A 20,846-nucleotide genomic window follows, 5' to 3' on the forward strand; every position below is an offset into this window, starting at 1 on the left:
TCACAAGTGTTTTCTTCACTGCAGAAGATGATGTTCCAGTAGGGGAGATCTTTACTTGTGGAAAATAAACACCATAGTTGAAGGCTCTGTTGATACATAAAAAATCTGGTGAGTTTCATGCCTGTCATTTTCCCTGTCCTTTTTCCAGCATTGCTGTAAAATCCTTATAATACATTCCAAAGTAAACCAGCCATTCCAAATCTACAGTCACTTTGATCTTTAATTCAATTGACAGAACTGCTGAAAAAGTAGATACTTCTATCTAAAAGAAGGAAAAATGTTTGTATAGAAGGTGTTTCTGTGGGGCACTTGGGTGGCTCAGTCAGTTAAGTGACTGCCTTCAGCTCAGGTCATGATCCCAGGATCTTGGGAGTGACCTTCTCATCAGGCTCCCTGCTCAGCAGAGTCTACTTCCTCTCCCTCTGCCCCTCTCCCTGCTCATGCTCTCTCACTCTCTCACTCTCGCTCTCTCTCAAATGAATATAAGCTTAAAGAAAAAATAAGGTATTTCTGTTACACAAAGTAACAGCTTGTGGCAGTAACACATCTGAAAACTCTTCTGACCCACCAATACTTTAACCCTGGAGGGAACAGGTCTAACATACAGGGTCTGGTTCTTGCTTGATCTGAGAGTTTCCATCAGTCTCTTTATTTCTTCTGTTGCAGGAACCTCCAACTGGCTTGGCTCAGCTGATTCTTGTATCACTGGACCTTTTGACTCACTCAATTCTGGGATCAACAAGTCCTAGAAATGGTCTAATGACTGTGAATTTAATGAACTCAGCAGAATCTAAGATTCTTCCCATAGAACTGATTTCCAGGTAACTGGGGGCTTTGAATGACCCTGTGGGAGGAATGCCATTAACTACCACACAGCCAGGGTTAATTGCCATTTTCCTGCATGGAACATTCACAGGGAAGCCCATACTAATAGCTTCACCAAATTTTGACTGAAGGGGCCATTAACTGTTTCTCTGAAAAAGTTGTCTAGTTTCTCAACTTTTGATATTCTTTTGTATTCATCATCTGGAATTTTCACCTGAATGATGTTAAGATTTCCAACATTTGATTCAGTAGTATGAACACTGGGTGATGAATTTATTCTCAGAGGGGTGCTCTTCTTAACTGCGGTCTCAAACATTTCAGGCTTTTTAATGATGAACTGAATTTTAGCTTTGTTTCCGAATATCTTCTTCAGCCTTGGAATGCCAAAAGGGGATTGCAGTCAGAATGGCACACCTTTAAGCAAGCTTTCCACATAAAAATCTTCTGGGAAAGATTCAAATAATGTAAATGGCACTTTCAGAGCTTGCTTAAGGCCAAGAACTTCACAGCATTTTTCGTTGAAAAGATTTTCAACTTTCTGTTTTAGGTCTATGATTTTGGCATTCCAGGCCACAGAAGAATACTCTCACCCTTGAGGATTAAAGGGAATATTAGAACAATTAGTCTGAGTAGGGGTTCGAACTGCGAGGTTTACGGTCATTGTTTTTCTTTTTTTCCTAGATTTTTATTTATTTATTTGACAGAGATCACAAGTAGGCAGAGAGGCAGGCAGAGAGAGAGAGGGAAGCAGGCTCCATGCTGAGCAGAGATCCTGATGCAGGGCTTGACCCCAGGACCCGAGCTGACCTGAGCTGAAGGCAGAGGCTTTAACCCACTTTAACCCACTGAGCCACCCAGGTGCCCCTGAGGTCATTGTTATTAGGGCCTTCCATAGTGACCTCAGTTTCAGGAACCTTTGAATTACTCCCAGGGTTTCATGGTCTTTTCAGGGACTGCAAGGCTTTAGTGTTTACTTTATTAGCCATTCCCGGAGGCAAATAGAAAATAACTACTTCAGGTTTTTTAACAACACAAATGTGATTGTATTACTCCCAAGGATAATCCTTTCAAGTCACAAAACACAAGCCTTAACAAATCCAGAAAACTGAAATCATTGTATCTTTTCTGACAACAATGGAATGAAACAAGGAATAAGGAACAAAATGAGAACAGAAATACTCACAAATACATGGAAGTTAACCAATATATTATTGAACAACCTATAGGACAAAGAGGAAGTCAAAAGGGGAATTAGAAAATATCATGAGTTAAATAAAAGTGGAAACACAATGTTCACTTCATTAGCACATATACTAAAATTGGAACAAGACAGAGAAGATTAGCATGGCCCTTGTGCAAGGATGACACACAAATTTGCAAAGAGGTCCATATTTGAGAAAAGAGAAATGAAAATACAACATATCAAAACTTATTTAATGCAGCAAAAGCAATTCTAAGAGAAAAGTTCATAGTAATAAAATAACAACATTAAAAAAAAGAAGAAAAATCTCAAAAACAACTTTATTATATACCTCAAGGAACTTGAAAAAGAATAAATTATGTCCTTAATTAACAGAAGAAAGGAAGTAATAAAGATCATAATAGAAATTAATGAAATAGAAAATAGAAACATATAGAAACTAATAGTTAAACTAATGGTTTCAGGGACACCTGGGTGGCTCAGTTGGTTAAGTGGCTGCCTTCAGCTCAGGTCATGATCCCAGCGTCCTGGGATCGAGTCCCACATCGGGCTCCTTGCTCCGCAGGGAGCCTGCTTCTCCCTCTGCCTCTGTCTACCACTCTGTCTGCCTGTGCTTGCTCGCTCTCTCTCTCTAACAAATAAATAAATTTTTTAAAAAAATGTAAACTAATGGTTTCATTTTTTGAAAAAACAAACATAATCAAGCAACACTAGACAGAGAAAAAAGAGAAGACAGATTTTGTCAATTAGAAACAACAGACATCACATTTAATGTCATAGACATAGAAAAACAAAAAGACCAAGGACTCATATTAAAAACTACATATGAACAATTAACCAACCTGCAAGAAATAAATAAGATCCTTGAAACATACACTTACCAAGACTGAAGAAAGAAGAAATAGAATGTATGAAAAAAACAGTAAAAAATAGATTGACTCAGGGGCACCTGGGTGGCTCAGTGGGTTAAGCCTCTGCCTTCGGCTCAGGTCATGATCGCAGGGTCCTGGGATCAGGCCCCACATCAGGCTCTCTGCTCAGTGGGGAGCCTGCTCCCCTTCTCTCTCTGCCTGCCTCTCTGCCTACTTGTGATCTCTTTCTCTGTTAAATAAATAAATAATTTTTTTAAAAAAAAGGAAAAAATAGATTGACTCAGCAATAAAAAATCCAACAACAAAAAAGTGCCTTCTTTCAAATATCTAAAGAATCATTCTTAAGTTCTTCCCCCACAAAAAAAATGAAAAAGTAGAGGTTTACACTTCCAAACTCATTTTACAAGGCTAGCATCATTCTGAAATCAAAGCCAGACAAAGACACTGCAAGAAAAGAAAACTACAAGCTCACTTCCATAAAGAATACAAAGGCAAAAATACTCAACAAAAATATTATCAAACTGAATTCAACAGCACACTAAAAGAATTATACACCAATAACAACCAGAATTTACCCAAGAGATGCAAGGATAGTTCAATATATGCAAATCAATCAACATGGTACAGCACGTTAACCTTATAGAGTTTAAAAAACCATATGATCATCTTAATGGATGTAGAAAAAACATATAACAAAATTCAACATTCTTTCATGTTAAAAACTAAAAAATTTTATATAAAGTGCACTTACCTCAACACAATAAGGGGCATATATACAAGCCCACAGCTAACATCATGTTCAATGGTGAGAAAAACTGAAAGCTATTCCATTAAGATCTGGAACAAAGCAAGGATACCCACACTCGCCACATCTATTCAACACAATAAGGGAAGTCCTAATCAGTGGGTACTAGGGAGGGCACAGACTGCATGGAGCACTGGGTGTGGTGAAAAAACAATGAATACTGTTACACTGAAAAGAAATAAAACATTAAAAAAAAAGAAAAGAAAAAGAAATAAAAGGTATCCAAATAAGAAAAGAAGAAGTAAAATTACCTCTGCAGATGACATGATCTTATAGGAATAAAACACCAAAGATTCTACAAGAAGACTATTAGAAATAATCAATGAACTCAGAAAATGTGTAGGGTACAAAATCAATGCACAAAATCAGCGATATTTTTATACACTAACAATGAATTGTGAGAATAGAAAACTAAGAAAGCAATTCCATTTACAATAGCATCCAAAAAATAAACAAAATACTTGTGAATACTTAAACAAAGACAAAAAAAAGACTTGTACATTGAAAATTATAAAACATTCATGAAGGAAATGTTAAAAGACATATAGAAAGACATCTCATGTCCATGGATTAGAAGTATAAATTTTGTAAAAATGTCCATGTTACCCAAAGTGGTCTCTTGACTCAATGCAATCCCTACCAAAATTCCAATGGTATTCTTTACAGATATAGAAAAAAAAAAAAAACCCAGTCCTGAAATTCATTTGGAACAACAAAAGACCCCAAATAGCCAAGGCAATCTTGACAGCCAAGACATACTGGGGGCATCACACTTCCTGATTTCAAAATCAATAGTAATCAAAACATTATGGTGCTTGTATAAAGGCGCACATATAGATCAATTGAGCAGAATAGAGAAACCCAAAATAAATCCACACATACACAGTCAGCTGATCTTTGAAAAAGGTGCCATACTGATATTTAGTAAGAGATACATATACTTTTTGATGGCCATCAAAAAGAATGAAATCTTGGGGCATCTGGGTAGCTTGTGATCTTGGTGCCCTGGAATTGAGCCCTGAAGGGAATCTGCTTCTCCCTCACCCTCTGCCCCCCTCCTACTCGTGCTCTCTCTCTCTCTCTCTCTAATAAACAAATAAAATATTTTTTTAATTTTTTATTATGTTCAGATAGCCAACATGTAGTACATCATTAGTTTTTGATGTAGTGTTCAATGATTCATTAGTTGCATATAACACCCAATGCCCATCATATGTACCCTCCTTAATAATCATCATCCAGCTACCCTGCCCCTCCCACCCCGCTCTTCTGAAACACTCAGTTTGTTTCCTCGAGTCCAGAGTCTCTCATGGTTTGTATCCTCACTGAAAGTAAAATCTTCTTTTTAAAAAAAAAGAATGAAATCTTTCCATTTGCAAATACATGGATGGAACTAGAGGGTATTATGCTAAGCGAAATAAGTCAGTCAGAGAAAAACAAATCTCATATGATTTCACTCATGTGAAACAAACAGGTAAACATAAAGGAAGGGAAGGAAAACTAAAATAAGGTGAAAATTGAGAGGGAGGAAAACCGTAAGAGATGTTGAACTCTAGGAAACCAACTGAGGGTTGCTGGCGGGGAGGTGGGTGGGAGGAAGGTGAGGGCATTAAGAGGGGCACTTGAAGTAATATACACTGGGTGTTATATGTAATTGATAAATAACTAAATTCTACCTCTGAAACTAAAAAAAAGAGAGAGAAAAAGAGACCTACATGTAATTTTGGTTAAGTTGATCTTAGGTGCTCTTGCCACACACATACACACACACACAAACAATGGTACTTTTGTGAGGTCACTGATATGTTAACTAGCTTAATTGTGATAATCATTGTACTATATATATATATATTTGTCAAAATATCATATTGTAAAACTTAAATACGTATATTTTTATTTGACAATAGTAGTTCAAGAAAATGGAGACAAATTAAAGTATCATTTCAATAAGCATCTGTATATTACCTATAGTCTTAGAAATTAAATTATCCACCTATAGGGGCACCTGGGTGGCTCGTTAGTTAAGCATCTGCCTTCAGCTCAGGTCGTGATCTCAGGGTCCTGGGATTGAGCCCCACATTGGCTCTCTGCTCAGTGGGGAGCCTGCTTTCCTCTCTCTCTCTCTGCCTGTTGCTCTGCCTACTTGTGATCTCTCTTTCTTTTGGTCAAATAAATAAATAAAATCTTTGAAAAATATATCCACCTATAATTATGGATAGTTTTAATTTCATGTCCTATAGTGCCAGACTGATATCAAAATATAACCATTTCCCCACAGCCTCACCAATACTACTTCAATATTTTTATTTATTCTATTAGCATAATAAAAACAGAATAATGCAATTTAATTATAGATAAGGATAATAATTTGCCAATCAGTATTGACAACTGAAAATTATTCCTATCACCCAGGGTTTTATCAAATTTTCAATATCCTTGCTACTTCCCCAAATGAAAATTTTAAAATAAAGATATTTGTGGTGTGCCTGAGTGACTCAGTTAAGTGTCCAGCTCTTGATCTCAGCTCAGGTCTTGATCTCAGGGTTGTGAGTTCAAACCCTCACTGAGCGTCATACCCAGCATGGAGCCTAGTTTAAAAAAAAAAATCTAAAATAAAGATATTTGTAAATAGAGCAATATGGTGTCATCATCACACAACTGAATTCTTAGACAACAGAATTAAATAAGCCACATTACCACTTAAGTGCTTTCCTCCAAGATAAAGTAGCCCACTATCACCATTATTATTGAAAATTGTACTAAAAAAAATAATAAGACAATACTGAAGGTACAAATCAGGAAATCAGGGGAGATAAAGAAATTAAAGAAAAATTAAAGAAATTTAATATACCAAAAAATTCCACCTATGGTAAAGTAACAGGGTCTGGACTACCAATGTAAGCTTAAAAACTGGATGTAAGAAAAAGCTATTTTAAAATATTGGACAACAGGCAGCAAAACTTGTAATACCTGGAGGAAGGACAACAAATGACATGCACTCTACCGCTGGACAGATTTTCTGTCTGGAAGAAACTTCCAGACTGTAGCACAAGGAGAGAAAACCCAAAGACCATAAATCTCATTGAGCTGAGGAGAGAGATCAGTGTTAAGGGAGAGTGGGATGGCTAGAATTTGCAAGGCAGAGTTATGGAGAGGAGAAAACCACCCAGACAAAGAATTATATTTATCAGCAGAGGGTTCTAAATAAGACTTAGGCTGAATATCAACTTCTGCATTCATAGGATGAAAGCCCTGGTAGAGCCCAGATGTCCATCAACAGAGGAATGGATAAAGATGTAAGATATGTGTGTGTATATATACACATACACACACACACACACACACACACACACTCATACATACAATGGAATATTCATTAGCCATCAGAAAGGGTGAAATCTTAACCATTTACATCGACATGGATGGAACTGGAGGGTATCACGCTAAGTGAAATAAGTCCATCAGAGAAAGACAATTATCATATGGTTTCATTCACTTGTAGAACGTAAGGAATAGCACATAGGACCATAGGGGAAGGGAGGGAAATCTGAATGGGAAGAAATCAGAGAGGGAGACAAACCACAACAGACTCTTAACTATAGGAAACAAACTGAGGGTTGCTAGGGGGGAGGTGAGTAGGGGGATGAGGTAACTGGGTGATGAGCATTAAGGAGGGCATGTGATGTGATGAGCTCTAGGCGTTACATGCAGCTGATGAATAACTGAACTCTACATCTGAAACTAATGACATACTCTATGTTGGCTAATTGAATTTAAATTTTAAAAAAATACCGGATACCTGTACAGCAAATAATTCTCTGTGCTCACACTGGATCAAGAATTGTTTGGGCTCCCTTCACCCAAAATGGAGAGACTTTTCCATATACAAGGCATTCAGTAGAGATCCCAAAAGTGTTTTATAGGTAGGATTAAATTAGCCCTAAAATAAAGGCTATTCTAGACAAGACCTAAAAGAAGCTTTAAAACAGCTTCAAAGCCATCAAACTAACTCATCTGTAACTTAACCATCAGTAGCAAAAGTCTCACACTCCTTACACAAACACAACAGGATCCAGTGCTTGACAATATAAAATTCACAATGCCTGGCATACAATGAAGTATTACTAGATATATAAAGAAACAGTAATGTTAGATCCATAATTGGGAGAAAAATAAGTTATAGGAACAGACCCAGAAATGTTAGATGATGAGACTAGCAGATAAGTATGTTAAAACAGCTATTACAGATAGACTTCATAAGATGAAGAACACAAATGAAAATGAGAACATATTAAGTAGAAAAATAAAAGGAAAAAGAACATTAAGGAAATTATAAAGACTTTTAAAACATAATACATAGAATGAATATTTCACTGGATGAGATTAAAAGAGTATTTAACATTGTAGAGAAAAAGATTATTGAAGTTGAAACATAAAAATATAACCAATAAAATAAATAATAAAATCCAAAAAGAAAGCAGAGAGAAGAAAATGTTACAATAAAATTAACAAACTCTCAGTGAGCTGCAGTTGAATGATAAAATCAATAATATTAATAATGATAATAACATGCAATAATATCATGTGGTCTAACCAATATGTCATTGGAATCTCAGAAGGAGATAGAGAGAGGGCCAAAAAATGATTAAAGAAATAGTGGCCAAATATTCCCACACACAATAGAAGCTTAACAAATATCAAGCAGTCTAAACACATCCACACACACCCATACCAAATATGGAGAGGATATGCAATATGCCAATATGCAAATTACTGAAAATGAGCAATAAAGTTTCAAACATAGCCAGAGAAAAATAAGAACCATTACCCACAAAGGAACAAAGGCAAAAATGTTAGCAAATTTCTTATGAGGATATATGCATACCAGAAGAAAAAGAAACACATATTAAGTGCTGAAATAAAAAACCTGCCCACATTGGGTTATGGACATTGGGGAGGGTGTATGCTATGGTGAGTGCTGTGAAATGTGTAAACCTGGCAATTCACAGACCTGTACCCCTGGGGCTAATAATTATTATATGTTAATAAAAAATAAAAAAATAAAAAACCTATCCACAAAAACTCTATGTCCAGCAAATACCCTCCCCAGCCATCCAGCCTACCTGCCCAGCAAATCTGCAATTCCCGGATACACACAAAACTCTCCTTTCTCTACTTCTACACTGAAGCTGACAAGGACTATCAGAAAATATGTTCCAAAATATGAACATGTTCCATGACAAATTCATCTTCCACCTCACCTAGTCTCTCCTCAAGAATCCTTTCACTCAACCTTGGCAAGTGGTTTCTACTATTTTCTTCTTCAGCACTTCCACACCTTCATTACACAATTCGGGTTCCCTATATCTCCCCACGCGCGGATAATTGCACTATCTCACACTGGACAAGTTGCCCAACATTTCCTGCAGTTAGAAACTTGAATAAAGTTTATACTTCTTTTTTAGTCAATTTTGGCCATTTCAATTTTTATGTGTGCTAGGGACTGAATTGTGTCCTCCCAAAATTCATATGTTAAAGCCCTGCCGCCAAATGTGTTGTTTTATGGATCTGGGCCTTTGGGAGGCTGGGATTTCATTAGATCATGAGGGTAGAGATTTCATGATGGGATTAGTGCCCATATAAGAACAGATACCATGTGAAGTGTGTAAGCCTAATGATTCATAGACCTGTACCCCTGGGGCTAATAATACACTATGTGTTAATAAAAATTTTTTAAAAATTTAAAAATAAATAAGTAAAAAGAACAGACACCGGAGCTTACTCTCTCTGCCATCTGAGGACCCAACAAGAAGTGGCTGTCTGCAAACCAGGAAAAGAGTTCTAACCGAAAGCCAACCCAACTAGCATCCCAGTCTCAGACTTTCAGCCTCCAGAACTGTGATAAGTAAATATCTCTTGTTTAAGTCACCCAGTCTAGGGATTTCTTGTAAGTCAGGACAAGCTAAAACAATATAACTTCAAGTTAAAAACAGACCAAAAAATCCTGATATTTATTTACTTTTCATATATCTTGGTATCTGTTGATGGGCCAACAATGTTATAAATACATACATAATACATAATTTCACCTATTTAATGTAAAATATTGATTTTTATGGTCTTCATTTATAATAAACAAAATTAAAGATTATGTTATAATCGAGATTTTTACATAATTATGTGTTAACATAGTTTACATTTCTATTGATAACAATGATCTAAGGATTTAAAAATAAAATGTAATTGTGTTCAAATATGAAACTTCACAATAAATGAATATTAAAGTAAATGGAAAATTTGAAGTTATTATTTTTGAAATGATTTCAAAAAGTTTTCTTCTAAAACATTAAAATTATGTGTGACAGGCAAAATAAAATTTAAAATAATAAATATAAACTTTTTACTGAATGAAATAAAACTGTTGATTTCTTAAAATTTTAATTAAGTTTGTTTTATATCATAAAAAATAAAACGATTTTCAAATTTAGCATTCAAAGTTCATCCAGTTGCCAATGTAAACTGTCAAATCATTTCATACATGTTATATTGGCCTACATGTATAAACATTACAAGTAATATAAATTATTTAATATTTCAAATGTTTTCAATAGCTATGTGCAATTGTTATGGATACTGAACCGGAAGAAACAGGATGCTCAGCACTTTAAGAAACAACACTTCATTCATGCACAAATCCATTGCACACACGCTATCATGAAAGGGAGGGCTTGACAAGTTACTCAGTCTTTTCTCTGACCTCAGAGCTCCACTGGTCCAACCCTTCCTACACTCTGAATCCGTGGCCACCACCGACACCAGCAGAAGCACAGCACACAAGGCTTTACAATATTAAGATGTAGGTGCTTCTCTCTCAAAAATCTAGGGAAAGTGAAGTGAAGGAGTCTTGCATGCCCTGGGGATTGAAGGCTCTAAATTGCAAGAGTGGTCTTTCTGGTTCTGGACCCTGCTATGCCAGAACTGAGCTCCAGATCCCCAGTAGAGGAGGCACCAATGTGTGTTTGCAAGGTGTAAGAGCTCTCTCTGAAGCAGTGGGCTCAGCTGGGGTGATCATGCACCCACACCACACCTGAGGCCATTTGGCAATGTCTGAGGATACTTTTGGTTCTCACAGCTGGAATGAGGAGTAATGTCGCTGGCAACAAGTGGGTGGAGGTCAGGGATGTGGCTGAACATCTTACTGTACACAGGACAGCACCTACAATAAGGAATTATCCAGCCCAAAATGTCAGTAGTGCCAAAGTGGGGCAAATGTGGCCCAGAAGAGGGGACCATGTTGCCCAAGATTAAGGGCAGGTCTATAAAAGGCTGCATCTGGAGTGCAAACATGTTTTATTTGACCTGAAGAATATTAATTTTTATATGAATTGTTGTCAATATTAGAAGCTGAAAGATTCTCATAAAAATCCAAATGAATAGTTTATAGTTTAATAATTATAGTTTAATCCAAATATGTAGTTTAACAGAATGTGCTCCCAAGAATTGGACCAGTCATCCAAACCTTTGCTTAATACATTGGAGACACAACATGTTGGACATCTGTACCAACAGAGGCCAGACACAGGGCCAAATAGCTGGGAGATTATGTGATCCTGGGTCTATATTACTACACAAAAGCAACCCCCTGTGGCTCAGTAGCACTTTGACCTTTGAGACAGGGCATAAACTCTCCCATTCATCAGCATGTTTCATTGCCTTCTTGGTATTCCTTTTCTCAGAAGAAGGTAACATTTACTGGATTCATAGAGATATCAAAAATGGAAAAATAAAATAATTACGCTTTTCAGGAAAAAGTGAGAATCTTTCTGGAATGTATGGCATCCCAATATGTTTAATAAGCATGCATCAAAGAGCACTGTGTCAAACCCATTTTACATTAAATGAATCTTACAACAATCAGTGTACAAAAAATTATGATACGAAAAACTTAAGCAAAAATAAGACTGAAATTTTTAGTTTATTTTTTCTTATGACTATAAAATGAGAAATGATATTGTACAATGCTGTTGTATTAAATGAAATAATTGACTGGTCTTTACACTTTTTGGAGATTTTGAGTATAAATGATGGTCTTTAGGGTTTAGCAAAAATTATGTGCTTCAGACAAAAACAGGCATCTATGTCTTGCCACAGGAGAATATAAACATAAATAATATCACTGAATTCACTGTTTGTGATGTTGATGAAAGGTTTAATCTTTTCATGGATACTTTGGGAAAGATTCCCTAATAGACACAATACCATGAAATTAGCTATATTTTATTGGAGTAAAAATAACTTCAAAATTTTAATGTTACCTGCTCAATATTAATAAGTCTATGACAAACTATACTCTGATAGTATTGGTAATAAAATAAACCTTGTTTTTAAAAATTAAACCCAAAGTGGCAATATTTTGCAAGACACCATATGTGAGTTCATTTATTATATTTTTCAATGTTAAAATGTCAAAAAAAATGCATAATACAATAGTACTTAATATCATGAATTGAAAATGCTCCCAAGAATTGAACCAGCTGGCTAATGTTCCACTTTAAAAAATGGGTAAACAAGATGGTAACCTTCGGCACTACATGAAGGTTAAGCACAGGGCCAGAAGGTTTTGGAAATATTTAAAGAAAACAAGTTACTCGTGTCATACACTAATTTAAAAAAATCCTCCCATATCACTTGTGAAGATTTGATTCAATACATGGCCTTAACTTGACATTGTAAATCATGTAAACATTCTGAATATTTCTCTGCAAATACATTCACAAATAACTGCACAAATATATCATTCAATTGATGGGTACCCTTAAATATATGTACTTTGAAAACATAACTTGGCAAAGAAAAATGAAAACTACTCACTATAGCTAAAATATATTTACAGAAATGAAGAAAATTCCTAAATTGAAAGGAATAAGGTATTTTGCATGAAGGTATATAAATCTTATTTTCAAACTTCAACACCACCTGGCAAGAGGGAAATAAGGACTCAGAACAGACTGGTTTGCTGCCCCCAACTCTACCTCAAAACAGCTAAGTGGTCATCATAGTTTCATATTTGCCTTTAGTATGGGGTTTTATTTGAACAAAAAGTTTGAAGGGTTTAAAATTGAAGGGGAAAAAACATGGATTAAGAGTAATTTTCCATTATCAATATTATTAAACCCACTGAATTAAATAATGTGAAAATCTCAATTGTTACCACTTTAGAGAGAAAGATATTTTATTTTTCCAAAAGACTCTTCCCAGGGCTCCCTTCATGTCTCTGTTCCTCAGGCTGTAGATGAAGGGGTTCAGCATGGGGGTGACCACAGTGTACATCATGGCCATGACAGTCTCCTTAACAGTAGAATTATTAGTTGATGGACACAAGTAGAGACCAATAATTGTCCCATAAAAGAGAGACACCACAGAGAGGTGGGAGCCACAGGTGGAGAAGGCCTTGTGGATTCCCCTGGCAGAAGGGACCTTGAGGATGGAGGATACAATCCGCACATAAGACATGATGATGAGCAGGAACGGGATGACAAGAATGAGCCCTCCCATGACAAATATCACCAACTCATTAACACGAGTGTCAGAGCAGGCCAGCTTCAGCAGAGCAGACATATCACAGAAAAAGTGGGGGATTGTGTTGTCTGCACAAAACCACAATCTGGCCATGAGCAGAGTGTGTAACATAGCATGGAACATGGTCAGCACCCAGGACAGCACCACCAGGGAGAGACAGAGCTTGGGGCTCATGATGGTGGTGTAGTGCAGAGGGAAGCAGATGGCCACATAGCGGTCATAGGCCATCGCCACCAGGAGGAAGCTCTCCAGGTCTCCAAAAAACAGGAAGAAGTACATCTGGGTCAGGCAGCTAGCATAGGGGATGGAGGAGACTTGGCTCTGCATGTTCTGCAGCAATTTGGGCATTGTGACAGACGAGAAGCAGAGGTCAGAGAAGGATAAATTGCTGAGAAACAAATACATGGGCGTGTGGAGGTAGGAATCCAGGTGAATGAGGATGATGATGAGAAGGTTCCCCAGGATGGTGGTGACATACATGGTCAGAAACAGGGCATAGAACAGGTCTCGCTGATCTGGATCAATGGGCAGACCCAGAAGGAGGAAATCTGAGACAACAGTTTGGTTCCTCTCTGTCATTCTGTGATGCTATCATATTTATGAAGAAAATAACAGACCTTAAAATCCAAATATAAGAAATAAACATATGTCTATTGCATGTGGCCTATTGTCAAATGTATGGATGAGTGAGAATTAAGGCACAGGTGGCAGCTGGCTCTATTGAAACTACCCCATCAAAGTCTCCAATGACAACCAAATCTCTGAATCAGATGACAGCACATTTAACACCAATGATCGCTTCTTCCTTTGTAAAACTCTCCTGTCTCTTGATAGTGGTGATACCTCAGCTTCATGTTCTTCCTGCCTGCTTTGCATTACCTTCACCCAGTCCTTACAGAGCTCCCCCTTCCCGGTCATCATTTGAATATTGGTGATCCTCAGAATATTTTCCTTCTACAGTTACCCTAAATATGAAAGTGAATCCCAAATGTATTTATTCAGCCTACATAGCTCATCTGAGCTACAGATATGGGTGTTCAGCTCTCTGAAGACCAGCTTCCCTGTGTGTCTCACTGTCACTCTGAAACCAATCTGTCTGAAATGTCTGAAGTCTTGTCTTCCTTGCCCTGTAGGTGCTCCAATCCCAGTAGCTCTAGTAGTTCAGTGACTGGCAGTACCACCTACAAGGTACTCAAGCCAGACTGAGAGCCATCCTTGGCTCCCTTCATGCTTGTCACTCATTTACTGTATGTTACCAGTCTCTCTTTCTACTCACTTCTCATATAGACCCTGCTACCCATCCCACAGCCATCATTCAGGTCACTCAACTTTTCTCACCTGAACCATCACAACCAATCTGGTCTCTCCATATTTACTTTCACTCCCTTCCATCCCACTGACATTACCCAGAATTGTTCTTTTTATGACTCAAACCTGCTTGTGCCACTATTCTAATTGAAGAGTTTCCTCTTTCCGTTAACATAAAGTCCAAAATGGTTAACATGACCCACAAAACCCTTTTATTTCATCAGATCAATTAGCTCATGTTTAATCCTCTCTCCACTCCAGACATACCAATTATTTCTGATTTTCTCAAAGGCATCCTGCTGTCACCCACCATATCACATCATGTCTTCCATTTACTGACACATGCTGTCTGCATTTCATTCCATCCTCTCTCCTAGGAATTGGCCCAGACCATTAAATCGGGATTATTTGCTCTTTGCTAGGCTTTAAGGAAAGGGAAAATTTCTATCTTGTTCATTGCTGAAGCCTAAAATCTAGAACAATGTGTGGAGAAATAAAGAAAGAGAGGGAGGGAGGGAAGGAGGGAGGGAAGGAAGAAGGGAGGGAGAGAGGGAAGGAGGAAGAAAGGGAGAGTAGGAGGAAGAGAGGGAGGAAAGGAGGAAGGGAGGAATGTAGGAAGGAAGGAAAAGGAAGGGAAGAAAAGAAAATTTATGCCACCCAAGGGATTTCCTATTTGTTTCAATAGACACCAAAAATTTTGGAGGTTGGAATACCCACTGACACTGAGCCTTTCCAAATCTGAGCTCCCTTATCTAAATCTGCTGTACTGATTTCCAGATACTATACTGCAGACTGTCCAGAATTTCTCTCCCTGGGTCAGCATACTATCCCATCTGAAGCTATCCTGCTCTATGTCTTACACTAATCTACACAGACAACAGTGCTATCAATTTTTCCTTAAGATTTACCCCACACAACATCAATATGGTAGCTTTGGGAGGTGGGCAGGAACAAATTAGAAGAAATTAGACAGATGTGGAAGTTGGGAGATCATGGAAAAGTGAAAAAAAATGAGGGTAATTTCCAATCTCTTGGATCTATTTCTGGTCTCCTCCAGATAGCCTTCTTACAGTGTGAGTCAGGATTGACAAAAAACAAGAGCATTTCAGGATGAGAAAACATCTACTAACCCTGAAGAGAGAGAAGAGTGCACTCACTGCAGAACATTCACCAAGATCCTGGGGCTTAAACCAGGCATATGCATATGTTCTCACACTTGGACAGAGGACAGAAAGATCTGTTATTAGGTATTACTGGAGGAAGGAGCCATCTCTGACTTCTCAGAAATTTCCTTTTCTGGGAAACAAGTGGGATCCATCTATTGTATAAAATACCTGATTAAGAGCCCAACTCAGAGATCACTATAAATGTTGCCATTGAGGAGCCATATGAACTTTACCTACTCCTTTCATTTCTTTACATCTTACCTGCTTCAGCTTTAAAATGTCAGTACTGACTTGTTCCTGCCCACCTCCCAAAGCTACTGTAAACTGAAATCTCTTTCAAAAAATCTCTGCAAAACACAAAGGACTCCGTCATGAAATACTTACAAATACTATTTGAAATACATATTGAATCTGGTGACACAAATGAAGCTATTTCTAGAATGTTGAGCATGTGTTGTTGTTTTTTTTTTTTAATTTAGACTGCCTGAAGAACAATCCCACAGAGTCCCATCATAAAACCTTAGTAACCTGAATGCTAAGAAGAAGCCTAAGGCATGAACCCTCCAGCCTAACTTACCAAGTATGTTTCAAGGGGACTTCAGGGCTTTTTTCCAGGACCCCTCACTCTTTTATTTATTATAAGCTCATGGAGACTCAGACTCTGTAATCATCACCTGAATCTACACCATCCCTTTTCACTTCTCTCATTTTGTCTTCCTGAGCCTGGGGGACATTGGGTCCCAGTGGAACCTATGTCTTGGGGGGGGGGACATTAATAACAAACAAATTCCAAACCTCCCTGGGACAAATCCCCTAGGATGTCTAAAGCAGGGACTTCTTAATTACTGGCCATATTTAGGTAGGGGGAGAGGCAACAGAGGAAATAGCTCATGCCCTAGTCCCACCAGGAATACACCCTGGTTACCAGAGTCCAGAGACTTCTTCCTTCTTTGACTTCATTATTTTCACTCCTGAAGTATTTATTTGCCTTCTGAAGTGCTTAAGTATGATAACCTATTTTTCTGGAGAGTCCAATTATGGCTCCTGAAATACCATCCTGGAAATAGGAAAAGAAATTTTCCTGTTGATCAACTTACTCAATAATTGAGTCCCATAATTTATCCCTGCTACATTTAGGAAAAGTAACTGTGACTTATTTCCACATATTGCTTGTCACTTAGGGATGAAATCTCATTGCAGTCTGTAAGCACAGTGCCTTCATTACACCCTCACTTTCCTAGCCACTCCCAGCCACATTTGACAACTGTGTCTTGGACCTTGGATCTCTGTGAGGCAACTGGATGAAAAGAATAGGTGGAAAGAAAACAGTGTTCTCAGCAAACTAAATAACTTGTGCAAAGATTTAAGAATTAAAGATAATATGGCATACTCAGGGAATTTGAGCAAGTTCGGCATAACTATCACATATTGTTGAAGGAGGAAATGCAAGGGCCAGGGTAAGAGAGTCAGGCAGAGGACTGGTCAGGCAAGATCTTGTAAGGTGTGCTTCTTCATCCTTAAGGCCATCTTCATCCTCAGAAAAACATCTCTAAATAGTTTTAAGGGGAATTATGTGTTAAAACTTCATTTTTAGGACAGTAATTCAGATTAAAGGAGAACACACGTGCACTAAAAAAGCAGAGAAATCATTAATTCAGTACCCCAGGTTAGAGATAATGGTTACTTGAATCCAGGTAGTAGCAACAGGGTTTCAAGGTGGATATATTAGAAGAATGTGTCACTTATAAACATCCACTAAGTGTCTTAAACAAACTAACATTTCTTGACATGAGGCTCTCTGGAAATAAAATAAACAAATCTCTCCATTCACATAGAATATAGTGGGTTGCATCAAGCAATGTGCTGCTGCAATGATCATTTTTAAAGAACAAATTTTTACATCATGAAAGGCATCAAAGGGTTGCAAAAGCAACAAAAACTACATAAATTAGTTTCAGAGAGAGACAGAATGTTCTGAGATGACGTGAGTACAACTGGCTAATTTTATGTTAGAGGCTACTTCCTGAGTCTGGGCACAGACTGAGACAGGATATATGCTAGGGAAATAGGAAACATCAAAGCTTATAGCAGTTGTACAGTACTGGAAATTTGAGGGGACATAAACACATGGCTGGTTTTCCTCTGGACATTTAATGAATCTCATGCAATTCCAGGGAATAAGGATGAGTTTTTTTAAAAGGCAGCATAAAATGTCCTCCAGTCCTTTAGAACTGAAAACCAAGGTTCATCAAAGGAAAGGGGCTTCTTTAAACACATGCCTGGCCTTTCTGTCAAGATTACTTGCCAAAATTTGAAGTTTCGTGGTGCAAGACACTAGAGAGCTAGGGGGAAAACAAACTCTAAAGAGAACCTCCCGTTATCTTTTAGAGCTGAGGAACTCATCAGGTTCTCAATCTAAAGCCTAGGAGAAATACACCCTAGGAAGTAGTAAGTCTGCAGCCCAGCCCTAGGCCAAAATCAATCCCTGGCTGTAATGAAGTGATTAGCCCTTTCACCATATCTGCATAGCAAGAAAGGGAGAACCATCTCTGGCAGAAGATGACATCATCTGGAGCCACAGCAATACTAATGGTAAAAATGTCCAGCATACAATAAAAAAGACCAGAAATATGGAAGAGGCAAAACACTGTGGCCAATAATAAAGAATAAATAAATAAATAAATAAAAGAGGAGGAAAAGGAAAAGAAAAAGAAGCAGCAAAGACAAGCTGATTTTAGAGGTGGCAGATAAGGAATTTAAACTACAGCAATTAATATCTGAAAATAATAAAGGGATCATAACTTTCATCAGCAAATGACATATATAAAAAGAAATCACTGGACATCCCAGAAGTGAAAAACAGAGTATCTGTAATTAAGAATTCAGTGAATGAGTTTAACAGCCAACTGGAACTAGCAGGATACAGAATTAATAAGTTAGAAGACAGGTCAATATAAAATACCAAAACTGAATTAAAAATTTAAAGGAAAAAAAAAAGATGAGATCATAAGAGCTATATGGGCATAAACTGAAGATCTAACATATGTATCATTGCAATCCAAAAAAGACAGGAGAAAGAAAATGAAAAAGGGGGAGCAATATTTGAGAAAATAATGACTATTTTCTGAACCAATGAAAGACAGAAAAATACAGGTTTAGTTTGCTCAGTTAACTCCGCTGTATAAATTCAAACGAAACTAAATCTACACATATTGAAACCAAATCTAAAGAAAAATGTTAAAGCAACTGGGGTTGAGAGTAAGGGCACATTATCTTCATAAGAGAAACAATTAGAATGGCAGCTAACTTCATAACAGAAATGATGAAGAACAAAAGACAGTACCATGCCATCTGTTAATAGAGATGATATACAGCAAAAACATTCTTCAAAAATGAATAACATTTTCTGACAAATAAAACTATAGGAATTTGTCACTAAGGACTCCACAAAGAAAAATTTTAAATATCAAAGGAGATGTTGCAGGCAAGATGAAATGATCACGGACTGAAACTTAGAAATGAGATTGGAGTCTTGTATCTCAAACATGCAGAAAGGGTAAGCAAATGATCAATTATTGAAAAACTGCCTCTACAAGACAAAAATTATAATGTTCTGTGAAGTTTAAAATATGTGTGGAGATAACTTCCATGATAATAATCATGTGAAGATAAAAGGTGGTTAATGGAGTTTAAATGTTCTAAGATTCTAGTAAAATCATAGAAATGATAAAAGAAAAAAAATCACTTGCATTCAATTGTAATAAATCAAGGATACATGTTATAATCTCTACAGTAAAAGAAAAATAAAACAATGTATAAATAAGAAGTACATATAAGGATAAATAGATTTAAAATATTACACTTTTGAATTTTGAAAGAAGATAAGAAAAGGAAAAAAGAATACAAAACAGATGGGTAAAAAAAAATTTTAAGTGAGATGCTAGATATAACTTCAAGTATATCAGTAATTACATAAACCTAAGAGGTTAAATACTCCTAACGAAGATTAAATTTTTCAAACAAAATAAAAAAATAAAAACCCAGCTATAAGCTGTTTACAAAACACACATTAAATATAAGGATTCAGAAAGTTTAGAAGATGGGATAAGATATATCCTGTACACAAAACTCAAAAGAAAATATATACAGTGGAGATGTTTTTAAGGAAGCAGTAATATAGAGATAAAGAGTGAAATTTTGTAATTAAAAATAGGTTAACCTAGTAGGATGATATCATTATTCTAAATTGGTCTATGCTTAAAAGGATAGCTTCAGAATATATAAAGCAAAAAATGCTAGAACTAAAGTTAAAATTAATAAAAGATATATAAGAATTTTAAAATAAACAAATGCACCATCATTCCATTCCAGCATGAAAGCAATCATAGACAATATGTAACTGAATGGGGGGGGAGGTGAGTGCATGGGTGTAAGGTCATTAAGCATCTGCTTTCGGCTCAGGTCATGATTGATTCCAGGGTCCTGGGGACTTGGATCAAGCCCAAGTCCAGCTCCCTGCTCAGCGGGGAGCCTGCTACTCCCTCCCTCTGACCTCCACTCTGCCACTCTGCTCCTACTCTCTCTCACTACCTCTCTTTCTCTCCTCTCTCTCTCTCTCAAATAAATAAATAAATAAAATCTTTGAGGGAAAAAAAGAAAAAATTATGTAACTGAATGGGCCTATGTTTCAAAAAAATCTATTTATAAAAACAAGTGGCATGTAGATTTGACTCACAAGCTATAGTCTGTTGACTCTTAATTCAAAACAAACATACACAATGGTGAGATATTTAAAGCTTTCCTCAAAGATCAGTAATGTCATTATCACCACATTAATTCAACACTGTACTGGAAGACCTAGTTGGTGTTAGAAGTCAGAAAAAGGAAATAGAAGATGTAGGGATTGGAAAGGAAGAAAAAAATGTCATTATTCACAAGCCTGAGTGTAAACATATAAAATTCAAGAGAATCTACAGATAAACCAATAGAATCAGTAGATGTCTCCAGCAAGATCACCAGATACATGGTCAATATGTAAAAATCAAGTGTGTGTGTATATTTATATGCTATATACTATATATATACTATAC

The 20,846-nt window shown here is 36.9% G+C and overlaps 1 protein-coding gene across 1 annotated transcript; it reads right to left on the reverse strand.

The window, feature by feature from the left end:
• Nucleotides 1-12,910: 12,910 nt before the first annotated feature.
• Nucleotides 12,911-13,861, reverse strand: LOC308356841 (olfactory receptor-like protein DTMT; the record flags this gene model as incomplete). Its single annotated transcript, XM_080826140.1, has 1 exon — nt 12,911-13,861. One exon carries the CDS (start codon nt 13,859-13,861, stop codon nt 12,911-12,913), a length of 951 nt encoding a protein of 316 aa, XP_080682266.1.
• Between the last annotated feature and the right edge of the window lie 6,985 nt (nt 13,862-20,846).

The sequence above is a fragment of the Martes martes genome (genome assembly GCF_963455335.1).
Source record: "Martes martes genome assembly, chromosome: 16".
NCBI classification, from domain to species: Eukaryota; Metazoa; Chordata; class Mammalia; order Carnivora; family Mustelidae; genus Martes; species Martes martes.